At 39.8% G+C, this 26,385-nt stretch overlaps 1 protein-coding gene across 1 annotated transcript in view; it reads left to right on the forward strand.

Moving 5' to 3' along the window:
* The first annotated feature begins 1,705 nt into the window (after nt 1–1,705).
* The window catches only part of MDFIC2 (MyoD family inhibitor domain containing 2), a 44,415-nt gene continuing 19,735 nt past the window's right edge, over nt 1,706–26,385 (forward strand). Inside the window, exons 1-2 of the mRNA XM_066327065.1 lie at nt 1,706–1,833; nt 2,510–2,597. Coding sequence (XP_066183162.1) covers nt 2,510–2,597 — 88 coding nt within the window. The 5' untranslated portion in view covers nt 1,706–1,833. The remainder of the gene's footprint in view (nt 1,834–2,509; nt 2,598–26,385) is intronic.

The following is a 26,385-nucleotide window of genomic DNA, read 5'->3' on the forward strand; positions in this document are numbered from 1 at the left end:
AGTTTAAGTGACAAAACCCCTGAAGGACAAGACTTCAGGGGCTGATATCCCAAGCCACAGCAGTTTTCAGGCCTGTGGTTTTAGAAGGGCTTTCTCCTCATCTGCTTTACTTTCTTTGGGAAAGGCGTTAGGATTTTGACCAAACCTCTAGAAAAACAGTGAGGATGTGCCAGTTGAATTAGAGAACTTTCACTCTAGTTTAGTTTGGAAACAGCCCATCATATCTTCATTTTAAACAGTGGCTTCTGAAGTGCAGAGTGGCACCAGATCCAAGTTACAACCAAAGAGGTTCAGACTGCTCTGTGTGGAGCCCAGATGATTTTATTAGGACCCACCAGGAGCTCCACAGCCTGACAAATCCAACTGAAGAGCCAGCACCACTGATAAATTTAAAACACTGCAGCTACAACAACATGGAAAAATAGATGTTTCTGGGAGAACAGAACCGCAATTGTAAATACATGATTCTCAAAGCTGCATCCAAGGAGAATGGAAAAAAGACCTTAAAATACTACCCCTAGAGTTTCCCCCCTGTGAAGTATCCTTCTGAAGGGATCCTTCCTAAAATAGGTTTTCAAACCATGCAAGACTAATCATTGCAATTTGGAGAGGTAAGTAGGCACTTAGCATGCAGTTCACAATTAGCTAAAGATTGTAGAAGAATCTCAGTCAGGTTGGCAAAGGAGATTTAAAAAAAAGAAAGAAAACATTTTTTTCTAGCAAGAATGACATGTGATGGGAGAATAGAGGAAGATAATTGTCATAACAAAGGGAATATGTTATTATTTATTGGCCACACTTAAGCACTGGAATCCTGGATTATAGTATCTGGTGACAAATGCTGCTTGAAATTTTGTAAATATCACTTAAAAAGTATGATAAATGAGTAATTCTGCACCTACTCCACAACCAACCCTTTCAAAATTCAGTTCCAGGAAGCAGAGTGACTTTTCTGTCCTATATGAAAAGGCAAAATGCCTGAGCACCCTAAAACCTTGTTCTCTTTAGGCGTCACCCTACTCCTACTATCACTTGAACAATATTTCTGGTAACTTTGGCAAGAGAATTTTTAAAACCAAGTAGCAAACTGAACTTTGTGCCTTCGAGGCCTGGCATAGCCCACCCAGGTGGTCCCCTGTCCCCTTGTGCTGTCCCCAGCAGGGATCACTGAGCCCAGTGGCACTGGAGGGAAGGGCTGAGCTGCCCTTCACCTTCCTGAGCTGGGGAGGGTCACAGCTCCCCACGGGCTGAGATCATTCCTTTGCCAAAGTGACAGCTGTAAATAGATATTTAGCGTCTAATTTCTACATCCTTCAGGATCTTAACTTATATTTAGCTAAAACCATGGCACATTTATCTGATTTGTTGCTATTAATTTCCTGGTTCCCTTTCTATTTTCTTCCTCCTCTCACAGTTACGGGTTATGAACTGCAGTAATAAGATTTCCAAACCAATTTTTTTTCTATTTGAAAATCTTCTGATATTTAAATTTTTTTTTTTTTTTATCACTTCACCAGTGCTGGGATGCTGATAACCCTCCTCCTTCCCTACCCTCCCCAGCTCTAGAAGTTCATGCGAACAACAACGTGGTGGTGGTGGGGGAAAAAAAAAAAAAAAAAAAGAAACACCAAACCCTCAGCAGTAAGTTGGCTGATGCTGGCAGTAAGACAAATCTGGCACCACACAGCAGGCAGGCAGAGAGTGCACTGCTCATCCTTTCTGTTTGCCGTGTGTGGGAATGCTGGACACCAACACCCAGCGAGGGACTCGGCCAAAAGCTCCTCTCCTCGGCGCCTGAACCCTGCTGCTGCCTGCCCCGGGTGGGAGATACAGGTAAAAACAGAGAAATGCTTCAGCTGACTGCATTCAGTGGCAATAGAGAGCAGTGAGGGGAAGCCCAAGGCTGCCTAATCTTATTGCTAGCAGTGAGCCACAGTGCAGGGGCTGTGCACATAATGCCCTCAGGTACCGGGACTTGGTCGGGATTTTTCACTTTACAGGAAATAAATTGGTGCAAATGGTAGTAAAGAATTTTTTTCTTTTTTTTTGGAGGGGGGTACAGTTTGTTCAAGTTGCCTTTATAAATATTTATTACTATTTATATAATTATAGCTCTCTGACAGCAGGCTTTGCAGCAACTTTGAGCCACAATAAAGAGGCAGCCCTGGATGCCTCCTCCTCAGCCTGACCGTACCTATTCTATGTATTATATGTTTATCTATTACCACCATGCTTTGAGCTTATAATTTATTTCATAGTGTAATTTATAGTTACATTAAAAAAGCATCCCTTTGCAAACAGCAGCCATGTAATATTGATAAAGCATTTAGGGACAGAACATAAATTCAATGGTTCAGATATTATGTAGTATCAATAATCTGCAGGGGAAAAAAGTGTCTGTGTAGGTATGCACAATTTATTATGGCAGGAACCTAAACAGAGAACATCTTTCTCTGTCAAACTTTCTTTAAGAGAACTTGACATCCCCAAATTCTTTTCCCTCCCACAGATGTCAGAGGACAAGACAGACAAGGTAAAAATCAAAGCAGCTGAAAGTTTTGAACATGACAAGCAAAATATTTCTTGGCTGAAAAAAGGTAAGCTACTTTGAGTTATTAGTTACTGGCTTGTGTTCAGACATTTCTCTTTTTCTTAAAAAAATATTTAAACAAATGGATTGAATATGGTCTGAAATTTCTGCCATAAAAATTCTATCACTTGACTTCTGTGCCATATGCACATACAATCTCTTTTGGTACAGAAAGGCCTAAATTACCAAATTTTAAAGTAACCTGAAAGCTCGTTTTTCTAATGTCCTTGCATTCCTAAGAAAGTTTTGTTAAACCTGAACTATAAGTATGGATGATCATCTTATTTCTGATGAAAAATTTTAGTGATCAAAACTAATTGGATTAGTATTATTAAATATTATTAATACTAATTTTCTCAAACATGAGTAAAGATTAAGCTTGAATCTTTGGATTTGGCAATGTTTTATCTTGAAATAAAGTAACATCAGTTGTCAGCGCTTTGGATGTACAGAAACATAGACCCTCAAACATTGAGAAGTCACAAGTATGGGGACCTTTCAGGTTTAAAGTCTGTAAAAGAAAGGGCTTCCAGTAACTAATTTGAAATAAATAGTTGTATTTCAAATACTGAATTCTATTTGTTAATCTATTTAAAAAAAAAAAAAGTAACAATTTCCTTATTGTTTCTAAACATAAAGAAGGAAGGTTATTAGGATAAATCTCTTTCTGAAAAAAAAATTTGATTTGCCAAGTTATAACATAGCTTATTACATCTTTATGCAAATTTGTTGGTCGTAGCAGAATCCCTTTATTGTTTCTTGTTACAGATAAGTAAGATTTGAATTAAATAGATGTTCCAAGAGTGGGCTTTCAAAAAATTAAATTTCAAGAAATTAAATGTCCATGACTGGGTGCAAATCATGGTCTTTAATGAAAACAGTTGTATCCTAATCCTAAAAGAAATTATTTTGGGAAGACTCAACAAGTGACCTCATGTTTTGAAAACACCAGCTATGGGGGTATTGGGCAAAAGGCACATTTTTAGCCAGTGTTATGTCATCTCTAAGACGTGCATCACTATTTTAAGCTCATGCCAATAGTTGTGAGTTAGATCTTTTAGCTGAAAAGGAGTTTGCAGCAAAGCAGGCCTGAATTAGTGTCCCTGCCTTGCAGCCTCCCATGTGGATGCAGCATTTGTACAGAATGAAAAGCTCCCACTGCAGCAGGGCTCACTGGCCAGGATGCAGACTTGACCTGACTGGACACCCAAAGTCCTCTGCTTGCAAGGGTCAGTTCACTTCCACAACAACTTAGCAAGCAGAAACTGTAGTTTGAGTGTCTCAGAGAGGGATGGGAGTGAGCAAACAGCAAACATGCAACTGAATTCAGTATTTATTCCGTCGCTTGAGAGTAGAACACAAGTGATTTGCAATTTTACAAAGGAATATAAAAGCCCAAAGGACTTTAACGTGTCTCTGAACAAGGTAAGACTGATGGCAGGGCCCTGAGAGTCACATATTGTTATTTAGCCTCTGGTCCAGACCCCCTCCAGGAGCCAGGTACATCCCTCACAGCTGTAGGCTACCTGAGCTCATTTCATTTAGTGACACTACTTCACAAGGTTTTATTTCTCCAGTTCCAAAGGAGAGACCCCATGCAGAGTTTCAGAATCATTAGCAACGTTTTGATTGTTCTGTGCTTGGAGGAGCCACAATCTCTCAGAAAGAGCCAAGTGTTGACTGTTGGCACTTCTTTCCAAAGTGCCACTGAGCAGAATTGGGCCTTGAAAACCTTCTACAGCAGCTGAGTCAATAACTGAATGTGTCTCATGAGGGAAGCAAATTTTCCTTGATATAAGTTTATGGAAATTATTTTATCTTAAGCTGAAGTTTGTTTTTTAAAAAAAATTTTGTTGTTGTTTCTTTGCTTTAAGCACTTCTGTGGTATGCACTGGGAATTTAGAATATGGTGAAACAAATTGTCTGGAGCAGAAGCTTAACTTCTATGTTTAAATGTTTTAAAAATACCTCATGTATAGATTTCAGGCATTCCAATAAACAAAGAATTGTGGAGAACAGACTTGTACTGTTTCCATCAGGCACAGTAAGAAGACTATATGTTCTTTTAGCATCCAGTGTTAAAGAAAAGTTATTTTTATTCATGGTTTTGTATTGATTATTTGTTCCTTCTAAAAGAAACAATCATGAACCACATAGTATCAGAAATAAACAACTAGGCTGTGGTTTTAGTGTCTTTCCTAGACTTCAGTTTTTCCTAATGCTTTGCAAAGTAAAAGCTCATGGACTGGTTGTACAGTGGGTCAACAGCAAAATAAGTTATCTATAAATTTTTGTTTTCTTTCAGCATTAGAAAATTTAATCGGGGCGGGAGGAGGGTTGATCTGGCTGCCAGTTATTTATCTTCTACTTTTTTCTTGGGAGAAGATAATTTACTCCTGTCTTGAACCCTCTAAGAGCAGAAATCAAAGCCTCATTCTGAGGGAGAACTTTCTCAAAGCAAAACAGAAACCAGACCAGCCTTGTCAGAAGCATTACAGAAAAAGAGTAGGCTGGGCATCTAGGGTTGTATCTTATCAGCAGGAAGAGAATAGACAGTTCAGCTCATGGCTGTGCCTCTAAATAAGTCATTTTTACTCACTGATGTGCCCTCACACCCCTGCCACGGGTGCACCAGGGAACCGACAGCAGTTAAAGATGACACAGGGACAAAGATGTTGCACAAGTCAGCACAGTCTGGGACAGAAACATGTACATAATCATGGCCTTGGTCTGTATTTTTTTAAAAGGACAAACTTATCTTTTTTTTCTTTTTTTTTTTTTTCTTGTACTACAAGCCTTTTTCTGGTGAAGGGTCCTCTACAGCCCCTGCAGAATGTAGAACCATAACAAAAGAGCAATCAAAATGTAAACAGGGGAGAAGAGTGTTAAATGTGTTTCCTCGGTTAGCTTTCACTTCAAAAATTCCTAAGAGATTTCTGTCTCTTGAGGCATTTAGCACTGAAGTCTAGATGTGGGTATCATGAAAGACTCCCAGGGCTGAAAGTGAAAACAATGATAAGGAAATGTTTACAGTCCTTTTCCAAGATGTCTCAGGATAAGGAATATATACACCAGCAATGTATCCTGACAGTATGGAATATTCTTCAGGACTATTTATTTCTAAAGATCACACAACAGATGAGAAACCCTGCATTTGGAGGGGATGCATCAGACCATCACATGCAAATCAACCAGAATCTGTATGAATGAGCATGGAGAAAAGGCAGTTCTGCTTGTCTGACCTTAACACTGGCCTGAACCAACCCAAGGAAAGTCTGGGATATAGCAGCAAAACCAGACAATGGCTCCTATTTTGTAGGAGTGGAGAGAGTTTTTGGTGTTTTCTTCCTCCCACGGGAAGAAGATGGGAGCTGCTGGAGCTGGCAGTTGGTTTTGGATGGAGATACAGAGATCAGCGTGTCAGTGCTTACAAAACATCAGGGCAGAGTGACACAGGTTCATTAGCAAAGAAGCACTTCAGAAGTTATCTGCCATAAAAAAGTGGAGCAGGAATTCTCAGTGCAGGAATCCTCAGTGCATGTGCTATCCCCAGTTATGCACATTTTGCCCTGACACGCACAAAATAACGTAAATGACAGTGCCTAGGATATGACACATATAAATAAAGAACAGCCAATATAACTTGAAGATAATATTTGAGAAATGTCCCCAGCAAGGCCTTGCATCCCCACCTGCTTCATGCACTCACAAGATTCCACGGAGAGAGAGTGTCAGGAAAAGTGGGAAGTGTTTTAAAAAAAAATAGAGGAGATATTAAAATTAGAATTAGTTGTTAGGAAGAAATTATTCCCTGTGAGGGTGGGAGGCCCTAGCACATGTTACCCAGAGCAGCTGTGGCTGCCCCTGGATCCCTGGGAGTGTCCAAGACCAGGTTGGACAGGGCTTGGAGCAGCCTGGGATAGTGAAATATGTCCCTGCCCATGGCAGAGGATAGAACTGGATGACCTTAGAGGTCCCTTCCCACCCAAACCATTCCATGATTCTGTGATTCGATGAGCAAGAAGCAGATCATCACACCCCAAACGAGAAGAATCTCTGGGTCCATAACCAAATATGGCCATGGGAGGGTCCTGTAAACTCTGGAAGCTACACAAGACATGCCTCCAGAAAGGCAGCACTCAGGAGTGAGCAGCACTCCCAGGAGCTGACTCTGGGATGGTCCCACCTTTCCCAGCACAGCCACATCCCTGCCTCTTCCACATGGGCCAGCTCCTTCCACCATGGCAGTGATTTAGTGCCAGATTAGCAGCCATCTGCTGGGAAAGGAGGGAGGTCAAAGCTGAGTTAAATTCACACCAGCCTCAGCATGTGGCTTTTGGAGCTCCTTACAAACGAATCTCATGGTACCCCTCGATGATTGCAGCCATATGGACACGTGGGAGCAGGCAGGAGCTTTATCTGACGGACATAAAGCTATAAAAGGTGACACTGATTCTGCACAGGGACCACAGTGGTCTGTTCACTGTTTCTGCATCCATTGCAAACCCAAGGGGAAAAAAAAAACAACAACAAACGTTTGAGGGCCTCACACTGCCCTCCCATGGTTTCATCCCAAACTGGCCACGGCAGCCCAGGAATGCAGATCCAAGTCACATAGAAATGAAATTTCATTTCAGGATATTTTCACACAAAGCCCTCCTGTTTTATGCTGCCCAGCTGTGTACACAAATGCCCTCCCATATATAACTTCCAGTGAAAAGTTAATGAAATGGCTTCCTTGCTCTCTTGCCAAAAATATAACTGAAAGTCTAATCTCAAGACTTTCTCCAAAATAGCCCTTTTTTGCACTAAAATTCTCGTAAATCAGAAACATTTTTGTCTAAAATAAGCCTGTTTTCATTGTCTTGCAAATAGTAAAAAGTCTAGCCCCAATTTCTTTAATCCACTGCTCTAGCCAGCAGATTTTCACTGTAGGGTAAAATTCAGCCCAGTACCGAGGGTCAGTGCAAGGTCAGCACTTAAACCATAAAATAAGGCTTAAGTGGTAAATAGAGCCTCTGTTCAGGATTATATTTCACCCCTTAAAAGAACTACATTTCATATGAAAAGAGAGATTTACTTATATCATAGACCTGGCTGTAGTGACATTATTCAAATTATAACTTATTCCAGTATTAATCCCATTGGGCCACAATTCTTCATGGTACATCCCAACACAGGAGCAGACTATCCTTGACTTCACCAAAACTTCCCACAGCCTGGTCCTGGGATAAGAGAAAAACCTTTCTATATGGCAGCATTCAAAAATGCCTTTTTCCAAGAGCGCTCCTCTCCCATTTACCCAGGGGTGTGAAGAGACTTTTACAAGCATTGATAAAGTGAGAAGGACACAATGCCACGAGACTGGTATTGCAGAAGTGAAATTGTCCTGGAGACACTCAGGGAATTTCCCAGTCTTTACAACCTCCCAGTTTTATCCCTGGTTTGGGAGGATTGGAATAAAAGTACAAGGCTTGTACTTTTGCTGAGACTATTCTCAGCAGAGTGTTTTGATCTGACTTGCATCCCTTCATTTAGGGAGTTAAATGACATTTTTAGAATTTCTTCCTAAAATTTCACAAGTCAGTGAATGCAATTTTATATACAAGCTTGGACACTTGTTTCCTGAATTTTGCTGACTTGGGTCCAGAAGCTTTTTTCACTCTCTTCTTTCAGGCTGAATTAAGTCATTGCATTGAAAAGCTTTATAGAAGACTGATAGCAAAGAAAGACTTCTCAGTTTCATGTTACAGAAAATGCCAAATGCTTCTCAGATGAATGTTCTAATCCAAGCAGACTGTTTCCAGATAAGAACACCACACACACACACACAAAAGGGAGAGCATTTAAAAACTGATGAGAAGGATCCCACGGGGCTCAAATTCCTGGAAGATGCCTTGTCAGCTTCAGGACTATGACCAAATGAATTAATGAAGACAACCCTTCCTTTAAGTTGTAAAACAGCAGATTTAAAGACTCTTCCAATGGAGAGGGAGTATATGAAATCTGCAATGGTCCCAGCTCACCACTCCTAATTACAATGTTATAAACTGAGGGGGCCTTGACCTTTGAGCAGGAAGATCCCTGAAGATGTCAGACTTTGGATGTACAGTGCAGACAGGGATATTTCTCTGGGTGACAGTGTCAAAGTTTTTAAGGTTTGATGTCACAGTCCTATGTGTGGATATCCTGGATATCTATTATAAAAATATACGTGAATGTTTGTTTAGGTTTGATTGCCTGAAGTAAATTTGTTCTACAAAGGAAAAGTTTATTTCATTCAACTGCCAGTGCTGGGGAAGATCTGAATGTATTTTTTCATTCACTACTGGAAGTTTTCCAGACTAATTCTCTTCTTTGCTGTACTTGGGCAAAATATTCAGAATTTTGCCCATCATTGTGTTAGTAGAACAAAACATGAAATAACACTACAGACACTCTTTAGTTGTTGAGTATCTCAGCAACATAAACATTAAAGCAGAACTCAAATGTCCAAGGGCCTTCACAGCACTTCCTACTTAAGATGGCAAACTGGTGCGTGGAAAATCTTAGCCTAAGGGTCAGTGTCAAAGAGATGAATAATTCCATTAAAGTAACAGAGCTGCACTGGCTTGCAAAAAAATCTGATTTGTCCCAATATGTTTAAGAATAGATACCACTAATCATCTCGTGGTATCACTGCAGCAGGAGGAACAAAGCCATGGCTCATTTTACCACCTCAGTTCATTGAGGGAAGGGTCAAATGCCAAACTGGTCTGCTAGATCTGAGGCAGTGCAACATCACAACAAAAACTATGCAGGACTGATTTACTTTGAGTTAGAAGGCAGAATAACCATGGATTATTCAGAGCCAGCTTTCAGGAAGTGTTTTATAGGCTTGGGAGATTACACACTGGTATGTGGAGCCAAACTGACAGCCACAGTCACACAGAGGTATAGCAAAATTCTTGTTATTGGAGCAGTTCAATGAAATATTCAGATTAAATATAATTAGGTTATAAAAAAAAATAGACCTCCCCTCATCTGACTGAAGATTTCCAATCATTCTTTAAAATACAACTGCCTCCAAGTACTCAAGACAAAGTGCTCTGTGGATGGGCTAAATACTGGACAGGCTGGTGGTCTATTGCTTTTGAAAGATATTACAGGAAAAAAGATCAGAAGTGAAATTAGTTTAAACATTTCTTTTAAGCTGAGATTCAACAGAATTATTTTCCATCTATTTTTTGAATAAGTATTTAGAATGAAGTCCAAGTGGAAAGAGACATTAAAAGTGACTGCTCTAAATGACCAGTAATAAAATCCTGGACACAAACTCCTTCTCAGAACAGCTTGGTGATTAGATCTGGGACTTCAGATCTGGGCTCAGAGCACATGAACATATGAGAATACTCAAATTCTCTCCTTCCAGAAGAAGACTCTCTTCCCCAGCTACCAGACACTCTCTGTAACATCATGGTTTGAAGATTCCCAAGGGGCTCTGTCTGGAGTGACCACTTAAAGCTCGTTGTTCCAGAGGGACAGAGGGAAGGACACCTGAGTGAAGGGCAGGAGATGGGCTCCAACTCCTGCCAGGGAGAATATTCAGCTATCAGTACAAAGTGGAAAATCTTTGAGATTCAACACCTCATCCAACTTTAATTCCTTGTTTCCTCACCTATCCCCTCAGCTTATTGGTCCCAGCTGCCTGACCCTCTGTGTGCACTCTATAGAAGGTTGAACCTGGGAGTCTGCTGCCTGCTGGACAGAGGGGCACACGCAAAAATGAGGTGCTGAAGCCCTCAGTGTCAGCTGAGTTCCTTAATAACTCCTACTACTCCTGAGATTAATTTTTTGAAGAGAATTGCACAAGGCCTCTTTACCCCCTAAGTGATATTTCAGTGTTGCAGAGATCTTTGTTATACCCCTAAACTAAATTAATTTTTATTTTATAAGAGTCAGCCTCTTAGGGTCTCTTGATTATAGAGTCTCATTCTAATTTCAGTCTTTAATCTGAATAAACACATTAGAAAAACACAGACACAATTAACTTAATCATAAATTCAGATGGATTGTTTATTATCTGTCTACTTAATGTGCTTATGATTGCAGCAGTTAAACATGATAATGTTGTCTTCTCTCTCATATAAATGAATACACACAGCACAGAAATATGCCCAGGAAGAAAAACTTCTCCCTAAATACATCATTGGGCTCCAGATATAGAGAAGGAGATGCACCACTCACTGCTGTGCTCTACAAAAAACAAACATTGCCATGTTATTGTTGAGACATGAGAGAACTGATTACTGACAGATTTCGTTCTTCTTGCTGAAATATGTCTAAAAACAGCTTCAAATGAAAGAAGATGATACTGCATGCAGCAGGGATGCAACTAGGAATACTCTTTGCTTATATCACTGCACCTGCAATTTAAGGGAAGTAGTAAATTTAGGGAAAATAAGATGACTTGAGTTCTTCAGAGTAAGATACAGGTCAAATCAGTATCTTTCAACTGAAGAAAGCTCACACATCAGATTTAGAGAACCTTCTGCTTTGTAATCTTTGTAAATATAATTGTCTTATATGGAAGTTAAACCCTTTTAGCACTAAAAATTGTGTTTAGTTACATGCCCATGGCAACTAAAACTTGTGCCAAAATGCTTTCATGTATCCCCAAATGCTTGGATGCCAGAATTTAAATTGAAATATGATTCTTCCTGTTCCTACAGCCTATTGAATATGAATAATTATTTCAAGCATGCATCCAAGTTAAGTTGGTGATTGTTACACAGAATCCTCTGTCACTAGACTAGTTGTTTAATAACCACACAATACACCATGATGAAGTTTTATTTGCCGTCAGAATATTCAAGTTTTACCTAAATTTAAAACCACTACACTTTTCTCTGCCAAACCAAGAACCACTAAAAAGTATCCACTATGAAAGTTCACAGGAAAAGGGGAAGAAGAGGGAAAATAAAAGAATGGAAACTCAAAAGTCAACTCAAGTCTCTTCAGTTTCACTTCCTCAACCATTTCTCTCATTTAAATACTAAAAAATTGAATTTCCTCATTAAAAGAAAAAGAAGTTGTAGATTAATTTTGAAGCTCTGAAGTCCATGCTTATATTCCAGGAGTGGGTAAAACAATATAAGAGATGATGAGATTAGGGGAAGAAAGCCAAGAGAATCATAAGAAAAAGCAATTATGGCACCTGGTAGTCATTCTGGCTAGATGACGTGGTGACCAAATCTATTGTCAGCAGGTATTTTAAGTGCTTACTATTTAAAAAAATACTATTGCTAATATAAAACGAGGCAAATAAAATCTAGCACAAAGTATTTGAACTATATCCAATTCAGCTTCCAGCTAAGCAATCTTTCTTTCTTTTCTTAGTTTATTTATGATTTAAATAAATAAATAACCCACGAGCTTCAGGAAGATATTCACTGCACTCACACTCCTGGTCCCCAACTTTATGATCAGCCCTGTTCCATCAGAAAATGTAAGCACTGAGCAAAGGAATTCCAAACAGCAGTGGAAACTTCCTCAGCTCTGCCTTGGAGGGAATCACCAATACTTGTAGAAGGATAGTACAGTCCCCATGCCTTGAAATTTTTTCATGAAAAATAAATAAAATATAAAAACTCAGCAGTGGTTTTTACAGTATGACACAGCAGTATTACTTGCATTAGGCCAATTTACCACTTATGATAGCAGTAATAGCACTAAAAGCCAATAAAAGCGGTCTGTTCGTTCAGAGATTGGCTTTTATGGCTTATTCTAAATATTATCAAGTGAATCAAAAGCTGTCATTATAGTGTCTAAAAAGCCTTCGTACCTTGTAAGCAAACAGTGTGACTTTGACAAATAATCATTAATATGCCTGTGTGAGACCAGGGCTAAAAGAGAAAGAAAAAGGAAAACCTAATATTTCACTTTACATAAATCATTAAGATCATTACAGTTAAATTTCACTCAGAATAAAACAGATTTATATGTAAAATGCCATAGTTTTCCCAAGTTGGAGTTTTTTATCTCTGTACATTTTCATAAAACGAGAACTTGTCAGAACACTGAGCAATGGATGATTGGACTACAATGATGCATCCTCATCACCTTTGGGAAAAGGTGCACATGTCTAGGCAATGTATTTTGGGCCACATCTAACCTGATCTTCCCTTGACTCTCATCCTGCCTGCCAAAAAATTTCTTCTCCATGTTCTCCTGCTGATGAACCTTCCAGGGGTGGTCTCTCAAGGTCACACCTCCCACAACCAGATATCTTTGCTGGTTGGCCCTATAATGCCCTCATTTCTTAGGGGATCCCCTTGGGCAGGCATTGCCTGGGCTAACCAGAGACAGGGAGGAAGATGGACAATGTGGAAACACAGCAGGAGCTTCGGGACACCACATGGGATGGGACATCACATCTGGGAAGGGTGAGCACAGCACCACAAAAGAGTGCAGGTATTGGAAAAGCTGGACGTGGATTGTACAAGAGCTTGACCATGCAGTCCAGACTTTTCTCAATTAAAGAAAGACTGGTAGAACAAAGGAATTAAACTAATTACTATTGTTAACAAAACAACAGTAAAATCTTAGCTGTGCACACACCAAATGTGAGCCCAGAATGATGTTTCAGTGCAATGCCAGCCAAGGCCATTTTGGAGCCCAAATTATGCTGAGCACCTTACGAGGAGCCTTCCCTTATTTCTGCAGGGCACAGCCCTTCCTCAGCCTCCCCCAGGCCCCCAGGCCACCCTCAGTGACCTCTTAACCACTCTGGCAGAGATCCAGGCTCTGGGCACAAGATTGTGGCCAAGAGCCTGGGCCACCTGTCAAGTGCCCTTGACTACAATGCTCGGGCAGCTGGCTCAAGCACTGCTGCTCCCACAGGTAGTGCTGTGCCTCTGGGAGGTATTTTTTGCCCATTCTATTTACAGTTTTGGGGCCCTCCAGTGACGGCCAGCTGGCACTGACTGTGTTATGTGATCCACTGCCCAGCTGCACAGAGCACATGGACAAGCAGGAACATGTGGTGCTGCTCTGCCAGGGGAATTTCCCCCCAACACACCCCTTCAACAGCCACGTGTGTTTTGCAGGCGATTTATGAGAGTAGAAAACCCACAGACCTCCCATTCCAAGCTTCTAATTTCATTGGCTGGTTTTCTTTTTCCCCCCATGAAGAACTTTCCAGAAACACTACATTAAGAGTGAGTTAGAAAGATCCCAGGTAGAAACTAGTACTCCAGGTTTCATCTAGAGTATCCTAAACCATGGTATGAAACCTGTTAGGATTTACTACCTGCTTGTGTTTGTCCAAGAAGTGGTGTATAAAATCCTTTAAATCTACACCAAGTAGAGCTGCTTCCCTAAAAAACTTACCCACTGAATTACGGGTTTGATTGTTTCTATCCAAAAAGTAAAAAAAAAAACAAAAAAAAAAAACCAAAAAAAACCCCAACAGGTAAGAGCTACTTAGTATCATAGAATATTTTGGGGTGGAAGCAACCTTAAAAAGAATGTCCTGTTGCCACCCTCCTGCCATGGGCACAACCTTACAAGGATAAAAGGACTTTAGTCCACCTGAACCTCATCTTTCAGGCAGAGTCCAGCAGCTACCAAGGTCCCAGATCCAAAACACAAATTAAGCATCTGCTTTCCTCTGCCCAGGCTTAGGTGGTTTAACAGAGGGTCAGCCATGATGACCTAGAGAACAGAAGCTGCTCACTATTAAATAATTATGAAATTAATAATGTCAGTGTTTCTCTCCCAGTGTTTTGCAGTGCTGATTTCAGTCTCCAGCATTCCTATGAAATGCAAGAAAAAGATTTTTCCACTCAAAGATTTGAGTTGTTTGGTCTGTTTGGTTTTCAGGCCATGGGTCTGCAATGCATGTACTCATCACACACAGTTTTCCTGTATTATTTTTCCGAGGCTTCAACCCCCCCGTACTTTAGCCCCACCTTCATTTCTGTCACACTCAAGTTCTCCCTTACTGCTGAAGAAAATCAGAGCACAGGACACTGCAGGTTGCTGTGCAACCCAAAACAACCCATGCACATGCTGACAAAATTAAAACATCAGATACGATTCTTTAGGCCAAGATCTCAAGGGCAAAGTCACCAGAATTACTCACATGCCTGAAGTCAGGCTTGTGCTTAGGCCTGTTGCTGAATCTGCTTCTGATAGAGGATGAAGAATGCCTTGGTTTTGATTAGAGGCCACATCTTGGCTATAGTGTTGCCCTGTTTCTAATTGTTGGGTTAGTCAAGAAACTCTATCCATCCACTTGAGACCACCTGGAGAAATACATTCCCCACCCCACCCCCCTAAACTTCTCCCAGGAGCCCAAAACTTGGCATTAATATAATACATATTTTCCATTTTCCCCTCGCTAATGAGATGCATTGATATTTTTACCTGCTTGCACTGTATTTTGTTAATGGGAAATGTTTCAAACACTGTGTGGTAATGGGATATGGGATTATATATTTATTAATCTCAAGAGCACTGTGGAGACCATACCAATAAGTTACAAGCAAACTGGCAGCACAGGGTTTGGGTTCTGGCAGGGAAACTCTTCCAAGCCTTGCCTGTTAGGCTGCATTTGGCTCTGCTTTAAAGCTTCGTGCTGAGCTAGAGCTGCTTGGGTCAACTGTGATGCAAACAAGCTGCGCTGACCACTCTGCTGTGGGTCAGTTCATGCCACAGCCAGGGTGACCTGGTGGCCAAGGAGATGCACTTTGGGCAGCTGATCATTCTGGGTTGTTGCATAACACAGAAAGAACCTTGTTATACGCAGGGGAAACAGGAAGAAAAAGTTGGTCGTGGCGTGTTTCCATTGACAGAAAAAAAACCTCTTTCCACTCTTGGAGACTGTTAATGTGCAGTGATGTCTAAATCTGTCTGTATGTGAGTTTACAGCAGGTGTTGCAGTCAAATTCACCCTCCACCTTCTCTCCTGCCCCAGTAGGTCAGCCTAGAGTTCACAGTTTGGTGGCGTTTACAAAATTAAAGACTTTTTTTGAACAACTGAATGACTATCACTTGAAGATGAAGGTTGATTCACCTCCCAGCAGAAAATTAGGGAAAGTTTGATGGATTTGACCTCTGTAATATTCAAGTTTGTGCGCAGCAAGAAAAGGAAATAAAAAATAATGGAAAGAGACATTTCTTCTTAGGATCAAAGCTGAACTCTTCCAAGAATGAATTCCCAGACTTTACTCGGAAGAAACAGTTGTGAAGTCAAGTGATTCACAAAGTCCAGCTCTGCTCAGGCACCGTGTTTTCCTTTATGAGGTAAAAAAAACTGACAAATTTTTACTTTTCATTTGAGGGTCTCAAATAATTTTCAGCACTTAACCACTAAAGGAGCCTATTTGCTCCATGAAGGTGATTAATAGGAGTGGAGGTGAAGCAATTACTTGGAAGTGTGATTGCTTTAGGTATATGTAATACTTAGATATTCTAAATATCCAGCTTTATGGGTAGCTGAGACCCTTGACTGCAGTTTCCAGTGCCCAGAACCTCTTAATGAAGATGAACTCTGAAGATGAACTCTTCACATAGCCAAGAAATAAACAGAAATAATTTTAGCACCTAAAATTAATAACTGTAGATGAGGTAAAAATCAAAAATAATGACATTGATTTTAAAGAGATATGAGCCCTTAATAAAAATGCCAGCACAGTTTTATTCTAACAATAAAATTGTTAGAATCTGCCTTTTCCTGATTCTCAGTCTCGTTTACTATTATTTGTTTGAAAAAATCTTGGGGGAAAAAAAAGTGGCAACACCTACTTTTCTGGTCTGTGATAACCTGGTTTGTGCAATACCAGCCTGTTCAAAATATTGCATTCCATTTTATCAGCTCTGAAGCCATAAATCTGGTTTTAAATCTAAAATTTCACTCCAGAAAATAAACATTTTTGAGGCAGATGCTCACAGCTTAGTACATAAATTATAAGGAGTCTCACTCCAGAACTGGTCACTCTGATCTCCTTCTCCCATCAGTGTCCCCACTGGAATGCAGGTTTTGTTAAAAATCAGATCTGAATCCTGTAAGTACCTCCAAATCCTGGATTCCCATGCACTGCCAGGGAAGAGACAGCAGTCACCATCAGCCAGGTACAACACTGGAGTTGTTGGCATGGCTCTTGCCTTGTATGTAAATTTACACTACAGTTATTTAAGCAGCTGATTTTAAACTGCTTTCTTCATCTACATTGCCCATAATGTACATTATGAAATCCTTATTTTCACTGTGGTGAAGACTGCCTAAACTCCAGCTGGATAAAGACTCTATTTGCTTTGTCTAAACAGTGCAAGCTCTCCCATATTCAATGACTACTGGAATTATTGTGTGATCTTTTCAGCTTCTAATGCATATTAATTTGTAATATACAAAACCCTTCAATAAATAATTGTGCAGACTGAATAAAAAAGCAATTTAAACTTTCCTCCCCCCCCCCAACTGGAGACACTTTTTACAAATAGTTCTTTTAAGTAGTCTTAATAGTATCTCTTTAATATTGCCATTAAAATTCACCAGAGTTCAAGAGCAGAGCAAATTTACATCTGTTAAAATAATGGAATTGACACTGATATTACATCATTGCTATTTTAAATAATCATTCTTCATAATTCTAACCTACTTGCTTTAAGTTGCAAATAAAGGGCTTGTTCCTACTTCCATCAAAGTCGATGGCAAAACTCCCTTTGGCGTCCAGGGAGCAGCACCTAGATTTAGGGACAGGGCTCACTGCTGCTGTGTTGGGGCTTGACTGCATTCACTAAGGCAGCAAGGAATAAATCCCTCTGAAGGAAAAAATACTGAGAGGGGTTCTGTGAGCTCCAGACAGAGAGGATAATTGTACTGGGCTAGTCTGTTCCCAAAAATCACAGAGCTCCATAGACTACTCTGATTTCCAAGGTAGTTACGGTTCTTTTGCTTATTTTCACAAGAAAGCAACATTTTATATAGGTGTTTTTTGCCATTTTCGTGCAATTTCGTGGTTTTCCTTCCTTAAAATTTTGGGAAAGGTTGCTTGAAAAGAAGCATAATGACAACCCTTGCAAATTCACCTTCTCCTGGGAGAACATTAGAACTTTCACTGAAATTACGTAAGTGTTCTATGAACAATTCAAACTGAACCTAAAGGAATTAAAAATATACACCATACACAGCTGGAAGGCCACCTAGAAGGTGAATCAACGTAGTTCTTTCCCTGATGACAGCAGAAAATGAAGCAAAGATTTTTAAGAAATATAGAGGATAAAGGCTATAGCTGACACTATTTAAAACTGGAGAAAAAATAGATTCCTCATTATCCATTTAGCACTCAAATGAACACAGTTTTGTACCTGACTTTAGCTGAGCTGCTTTTGTGTTCTTCAGAAAAAATAAATCTGTGTCTACATTGCAGCTGATCATCTGTAATATCACCATAATTCAGCTGTCTAAGTAGACCTCAAATTTTCAGGGACAGAAACGTTTCACCTGTATCTGCACTGAGCACTAAGTGTGACAGATCTCTGGCCATGGCAGAAATCACCAGTCACTCCAGCAACTCTGTGCTAATGCACCACTGAAATATGCTGAACATTTACAGGACAATAACCACCAGCTGAGTCTTAACCATAATTTTGCACTGCAGTAACGGGGCTGTTACATGTTATCTGGGAACCAGAGAACTTTATTAGCACTGTCATAAAAGCTAAGGAAGAATCAACCCCTTGTCCTAGCACCACTGACACTGACTATTATAAATAAGATATCTATCAAGCATGCTTAGATCCTAACTGAAATGGCAATTGCCTTGGGTGTCTTTAAGGGTAATTTGATTTAAAAGAAAACCACATGAGAGAAAAAAAATGTGACCCTTTACTGTGAAGAAAAGCATAAGTAAGCAGCACCACCAAGACCAGGAGGAAACAAATTAGCCTGGAAATATCAAGTTTTGAAGAATCTGCAGTGCTGACTTCTTTACTCCACTTGGAATTACTTACCCATTATATAACTTTCCACTTTCACAGTGGGACACCTGCCCTTATTCCTGCTTGGGGAAAAGAATGAAACATAGTTTGAATGCTAGGGAAATATTTTCCAAGCAAGGATGATTAGGCAATGCTCTCCCCTAGGAAGTGTTTCAGGCACTGTCAATTAATGATATTTAAGGAGAAATGAGAGGGAAAATACCTAAGGGTTTAGCCCACAGAGTTTTATGTCAAGAAGACTGTGTCTAGCTGAACTAAGATCCTTTGCATCTGCATGACCTGTGATTCTTTTCGGCACCATTCCTCATCTTTAAAATATTCCATCATTCTCCTGTGCCAGTGGCCCTAACACAGAATGATGTCTGGTGCAACCCAGGCTTTAGGATAGTCCTGAATCACACAGCAAACCAGGAAAGGGCAAACTAAATATGTTACAAATATGGCTTTTGGAAGAAACTTACTTATTTTGTGGCTTTCCAACTGTACTAATAGGAGGAAACATATAACTGACATGGAAGACCAGCTGTGCCACGATTCTTTGCCACTGGAAAGAGGAATATTCAAACATGCATATCCCTATCTAATTAAGCCTATATTATACAGACTATTTTTATATTATAAACGTACATTCTAGATTCTTCATTCCAACACTATTCTCTTCCAACACTAAAACCTGCTTATCTGAAGAATCCACGCAGCTGAAAAATTTTTCACTGGAAGAAATATGTTCTCATGTCATCTATTTTTGGCTTTGCATGCTGTGACAACAGAGGCTGGCCTGGTGTTTCTATATCTGAACATTTCTCAGGTAGCAGAAGAGCTGCCGCAGATTGCCTGGCACCTGCTCGAGGATGAGGTGAACAGAAAGCAAAGCAAAAGTATTTTTATTTCATCAAGAACGTTTTGGCCAAGCCATATTTGTAGAAGATAAAAAACTGAGGGAAGTGTAAACCGATGGGGAATGTAATCTTTTAATATTTTCGGAGCATGAAATGGTGAAATCAGAGTTCAGAACTAGAGCAGGTTTAAGATGCAGTGGAACAAAAGTGGCAGGTGCTGGGAAGAAATATAATTTTCAGGGTAAGTTTTTAAGACTTGGTAGTTACATTTTGGTAGTTCTAATCTCCTTTAAACAAAATAATTTCTCAGAAAGCAATATAAAAAATATGGAGCACAAATGCCAAAAGAAACCTACTGCAAGTATGAAACATCAGCAACAAGCCTATGGCTGCTGAGTTAGGAAAAAAAATCCCCAATGTCTTTTGCTAATATACTTTTTGAAGATCTGAGTTTTTTTAATAGAGCAGCTATTAAGAGAAACTAATTACAATTTTATTTTTAAGGGCCTGGATTTACTCTTACATGTATCATTCCAACTCAGGAGAAAGGCCATTCAAGCAAATGAGATGAGGTTGGTGTGAACGAGTTTAAACGATCACACAAAGGCCTCGGGATATTTATGGATAGCATGAGTCATTCCTGTTCTGGTTGGATGATTGCATCAGTGGAGAATTAGTCTATCATCATGCAGGGCCTGAGCCTCCTTTCTCTTACATCATCATACATCAGGAAACACTGTGTGAAGTTAGTCAGTGTTTCAGTAGCCTAAAACCTACAGGTTGGCAGGACTGAGCCCACAGCCCCAGTTCCACATCGTTGTTGTGCACTGACTCTAAAAGAAGTTGCCCCATCTAAATCAGAGATCATCTGGTCTTTCTTTTTTAGTCTGTTTACCTAAAGAAACTCATCGAGGTTTAGTAAGACCTGTTCCTCATTTAAAATGTGAAGTTACTGTGGTCAAAGTACATTCTTTTTCAAGCCACACATTCCAAAAAGTAGCTTTTCTTCCTTTGGTCTCAGCAACATGTCTACAAAGGAGACATTAAATAGATAACAGAGGTTGAACTACTCAAACTCCTGCTTACACTAAATGCAGATCTGTGAGACATCTTCAACAATCCAAGTCTTTTGAAATGATTTCTGGATAAAACAACTATGCCAGAACCAACAGGATTTTTGCCATTTTAGATACACACCAGGTTTGATGGTGCTAGAACAACATGTAATCCATCCATCTCATCTCTAAGAACAAGCAATGCCAGCTATTCAAGAAGCCAGCTCACGACATGTTGTGGTGGGCTGCTGTGATAATCTAGAATAGATTATGAGAGAAAGAAATGGCTGGAGCATCTCCAGCAACTGTTGGAGTTCCCAAGAAGTTTTTTTTCCCTCACAGTAATGACTTCAAGGCTAATTAGAGGCAAAAAACCAAAATCACAAATTCCCCAGACACCAGGTGTTTACTGGAAAAATCTTCCCCAGCCTGACACCATCCCTGTTCCAAACAGTTTCCATGAGCCTCTCCCCCACCAGACAGGAGGTGTTTTACCTCCCCAGTACGTCTATGCACTTCTCACTTTGGAGAATTGGGAAGGCTTAAAATCACTTTCAGGGTGGAGAAAAACCAAGCGTGGATGTTGCCTGATTCCTTCTCAGCAAGCCCAGGAAGTGGCTGAGAACCAGAGTGGGGTTTTTCACATTGTAGGAAACCAGAGCATCCTTGTCGTGCTGCGCTCCTGGCCCTGCCCAGCCAGAAGTCCAGCACAAACATGAACCTGGGTTTAAATAATTCCCAGTGCAGCTTTACTTCCTACTATTCCACCTTTTGCTCAAGACGTTTAACCACCAAGCATTGCAAGTATTGTGGTTTCATATTCATGTTCTATTTTGCTAGTACCTTGCAGTGCTTGTCTTCATTAAGTGGTGTCTTTTCTCTTTTCCCACAAATAAGAGATGTCTGCACCACAACGTAAGCTTTGGGCAGCTCTATTCATATCTAATGCCCATGGATTTTTGGGAGGGAAAAAAAAAAGAAGATTATGTATTTATTCAGAAATTAAATGAGATTAATAATTTTGAAAGCAATTTACAAATAGCAATCAGCCACTGCAATGAAGGTCAAAAGAAAAAGGACACATTAGCAATTGAATCTCTTCCCTTCCTTTAAAGTTTTAATACTGCATACCTGTTAATAATGGGAAATATTCTTCTTCAAGAGTAGCATTTTCAAAAATTGGTAGGATCCTTTTGCTAATTCTAATCTTCTTTTAATAAAATAATTTGCTAAAAAGGATTATAAAAAAGCATGAAAATGAAATGCCAATGGAAACGTACTGCCTATACAATAAATAGTTAATGCATTTTCTAAATGAATGATTTAAAATAGCTATTAAAGTAAAGAGAATGAGCTTATGTTTCTAGTAATGACTTCTCTGCCTCAGAATGAAATCTGTAAATCCCTGATTGCAATTTCATATCCCAAAAGAACAAGCAGTCCTGGGACCGATGCTCATTGCCTTTATCATTAATACTAGCACACTACATATATGATTTTTATATCACTAGTTTGAAAATTTAGATTTATACTTGTGTATGCTTTGTATTTTAAATCCCACACAACCATTCTGTCACAGAAATAAAGCCCTCCTTCAACAAGGCTTTTTTGTACCTACATGCATACATGTATACACAGACTTTCAGTATAACTACAATTTTATTCATAAGAGTGCATAATGATTCAGGCTGTGATTGTTAATAAAAATGCATTTCTAACCATCAAATTTGAGTCTATTATTCTAAGTTAATTGCATTTGCCCTAAAGAGACTTGCGACTGGCTGTCAGCCTATTTGTGTCAGTTCCATTTTATTCATCAGTCAATCTTGTCTCTTCTTTTTTCACATCCCATATATTGATCAAATAGATTTGTTAGCATGCCTCTGCAGCTTTAAAAAAGTTTTTGTTATTTGTCAGGTTTATTTGATTACTATATTAGTGGAGTGCTATCTTAATTGTTATTTCAATAGAAAATAAATGCCCTTTGATAGTCCCACAAGATTCCCATTAAATATAATCCATATAACAAGTTAGTGGATGAAGTGAATGTGGTAAGAAAATAAACACATTAAGCCTATTTTAAAAGATGGTACTAATCTGCAGCTGTATTGTACCTGATCCAAAAGACAGGAATAGAAATAAGTACAGTGTAAAACAATTTTGATAAACATCAGTGCCGTATCATTGCATATTATGCTATGTATAAAATACCTTAACAAAAAGATGTGTGATATAAAATAAACTGAGGTCATATCTGGAAGAATGGGGTTTGTGGTTATGTGTGAAATTGAACTGTATTAAATATGGCTTTTGACACTAAAAATTAGGCTAGAGAGGCAGTAAGCAAAGGGAGGTGGAAGTGCTGTTAAATGGGGCAAATTTCTGGTAGGGAGAGAAAAAAGGGAAAACAGCTTTCAGGGAAGTATTTATTGCAGCCAAAGTAAGCATGTATGCAGGTAGCTTCTTTCTCCACAAAGGTATTTTAGTGAATAAACACTGTTTAGTGAAATAAAGAAGAGTTTAGCTAGATTAATGTTTCGAAACAGCCTCTTGTGCACATCAGTCACTCAGTTTTGGTAATGAAGTCACAATGCCAAATTTTTTACCTCAATCTTATCAAAGGGGAAGGCAATGCAACCAGTTTTCCCTTATGAATGCCTCAGAAACCTGTCCCTCATATCTTATTATCAGCAAGGTTACATAAACCTGGCTCCTTGCCTAACCTTAAATCTGGGATCTGCCCAGCTGGTACCTGAACTTACACAGTGTCAGAAATACCATCTCATTTTGAAAGATATGAGAAGTCCATATGTTTTAAGATAGCTAGTCAAGATATAGAAACATTGATTTAATAAAAATTTTAGGAAGCAAAATCTACTGTTTTACCTGTATTGAAACACATTGGCTGAACCCATTACTTCCTGAAACTGAGATGAGGAACCTTATGAAAAGCCAAGTTTCTCTCATTTCTTTGGCCAGGATTAGCCAATCATCTGACTTCAGAGAAGTTTGGGGTCTGCTCTGGATAATTATCTGTAGCCAACTGCAGGGGAAAGGGATGAGAGTAGGGACAAAACCAGACTTTCAAAAAAGTGATTTTTTTTCCTGGCTTAATCTCTTCAGTTGAGATGACTTGTAGCAGCACAGGCTTGTCTTTCATTGATTTCTGTAGGAGTTTAGGCAAGACTGAACAACTATCCTACCTATCAGGTAGATAGAGCTGGAATGATGAACACCACCCTAAGGGGGACCTCTCTCATTAGAGCAGGAGCAATTTTTAAGTGCCTATACCTGGCTGAGGATGCTTGAAAAATCCAATTCCCAGACTGTTTTTTCATCTGGAACCTCTTTATCAGTATTTCATACTAAACTACCATGCTAAAGCTTCAGATGCCCTAAAAAACCCTTCAAATTTGCAGTCGTCCTAGAGCTGTTAGCAACACTCCTGTGATTCAGAAGCACACGGTGTGATGATAGTTTCAAGCTAAACTGTTATGACCAGCCAGTATGGAATATAAACAGGAACAGATGAGAAGAATACAGCCTCAACATTTGAGACAACAAAGAAAGAGTGAAATGATTGCTACATAAAAGACATTTCAAAGACCTCCCAGAAAAGCAGGCATAAAAATCCCCAATAAAAAGGCTCAGCAAGAAAACTGTCACACCCCCTAATCCTCAGCAGACTCTAACAAGATGTTCGCATGAGCCAGAGATTGTCTCCTTCCCCAGAAGACAAAAGGCACAGAAATCAATACTGTCTAGCATAGGATTAGGAGGCAAGAGATAGATAAAAAGGATTCCTTAACCTTACAATTAGAAACCCCAAGTCTCCAGCCAAAAAGATAATCAGAAACAGACTGCAAACCTGTGTCACAATAATTGCTGCATCTTTTACTCTTTGAAAACTGATATTTTCAGAAGATTTTTTTTTATAATTTATTGCCACCCCAAGAAAGGTTTTGATGGCCACTTAGCTACAGACGACTGCTGCGACCAAACCACAATTCAGCACACATGGCAATAGAATTATTTCCCGGTCTTTGTGTTTTAACCACCTCCAACCAAGCAAAAATTATATTACCAATGCTTGTACCAACCTCCCAGTAAATTGTACCACTAAAAGCAAAATGATATGTAATGCACTACTTCTAACAAATGATCAGCTTACTGTGCCCTGAACCAAACACTTACACAGATTCTTCATGCCAAACCTGGCATAAGCATGTGCTCTGATTAAAAAGGAAACAACTTAGTTGTTATAACAAGCGTCTTTAGCTTTATTTGGTATTACTAATGCTTTTAAACAGAAGGCAGGGTACTGGCAAGAGTAAAAAACAGACTTGAAGGGGGAGGAAACCTGCAGGCTGGAAAGAAGCTGCAGTCTCTGAAGTCCGACCCTCCTGCTGTAGATAACGAGTGACCATAAGCTGTGAGAGCTGGAGAAGTTTGCTGCATAGAAATTTCAGACCCTTCCTGAAGCTCAGCAAGGCAGTCACAAAACACTGACAATGACATTTACAAAGCCTATATTAGCTTACAGCAATGACTTCTGCACCAAATCATATATGCTGAGGTAGTGTGTGTTCCCACTTTACAGGGGGTTAAATAGCACAAGCTCTTGTTGATGGACAGTCAGAGTTTAAGGAGTCACTACATCCAGTGTTACAAGACTTTTCTGGTCTTCCTGGTGCCATCAGGAGAGGAGGAGTGAAAAGCTTTCTTTTTTCTCCAAGTGCAAAACACTTGCAAACCTTCACTCCATGCTCCTGTGCTCCTACTGTCCACTGAACCTTAAATTTCCTGCCTTAAGCTAACTTTCCATAGTCTTTTTCAGTGCAAGTTAGACACTACCTCAGAGCTGCCTCATGTTCTGTGGCAGATGAAATAACCTCTGTAAGTAAACTACTTGAAACCACTTAGAAAGAGGTTGGCAGAGATGCAACTTAAACCATTGTCATTTGTCATGGAAAGACAAACAAATCACCCTTCCCAGAAGAATCATGACTCAAAGTAAACACATGGAAAAAAGGCATGAATTTCTGTTCCCTTTTTAGCAAGCTGGAAGACAGCATAAAGCTTGTCTTACACATTCTTGGAGAATAAAATTATATCTACAGATTTCTAAGTAAATTTTCTGGACCTCAATCCAGATGGGAATAAATAACTCCTTAGTCCACCCCCAAAGGCTGCAGCCAGCAGAGTACCAGACAGAGCAACCCAGGCTGTGAATCAGACAGGGTGGGAGCAGAGGGCAGTGTGGTCTGCACAGTAGCATAAGCAAATTAATCCCTTCTCAGACACACAACTCCCCGGGGACTCCATGTCCTGCTCGTGGCAAAGTGTCAGAGGCTCACAAGCCTTTTCCTGCAAGCACACTTGTCCCCAAGCCACAAGAGGCTTCACTGCTGAAAGGCCATCTCTGCTGGAGTTGAGGCTGGGAATAGGAGCACAGCACCCTGCCTGTTATCTGAAAGTTATTTCCAGAGAATGTTTTCCTCACTTTACAACAAAGCAAGCTACTGGTTAGCACTCTTAGAAGCACAACTTGAGACACAATTTGTATTCAGATCAAGACTTACCAAAAAAACCCTGCAAAACATTATTTTAGTGACCTTTGTGTGGCACAAAATCCCACATCCATTGGGAACACAGTGCCACCCAAGTATTCTGCCATTTAGATAAGAATTACATCTTCCCCTCCGAACAGAGGAGAAAGGCACAGTGCTCCAGACATCACCAAGCTTTCAGTTTTGCCAGTTAGAGATTTTGAGATTCGCAGAGGCCATGGTGGTGAGAGGGAGTGAAAAAGACAAAAATACCTAAAACAATAGGAAGCACTGCTAAGCAGAAACCAGGAAATAAAGATGGGTGAGCTAAACCTGAACTTTCAACATATCCTAAACACATGGTTTAA

The sequence above is a fragment of the Sylvia atricapilla genome, chromosome 11 (genome assembly GCF_009819655.1).
Source record: "Sylvia atricapilla isolate bSylAtr1 chromosome 11, bSylAtr1.pri, whole genome shotgun sequence".
In the NCBI taxonomy this organism is placed as follows: domain Eukaryota; kingdom Metazoa; phylum Chordata; class Aves; order Passeriformes; family Sylviidae; genus Sylvia; species Sylvia atricapilla.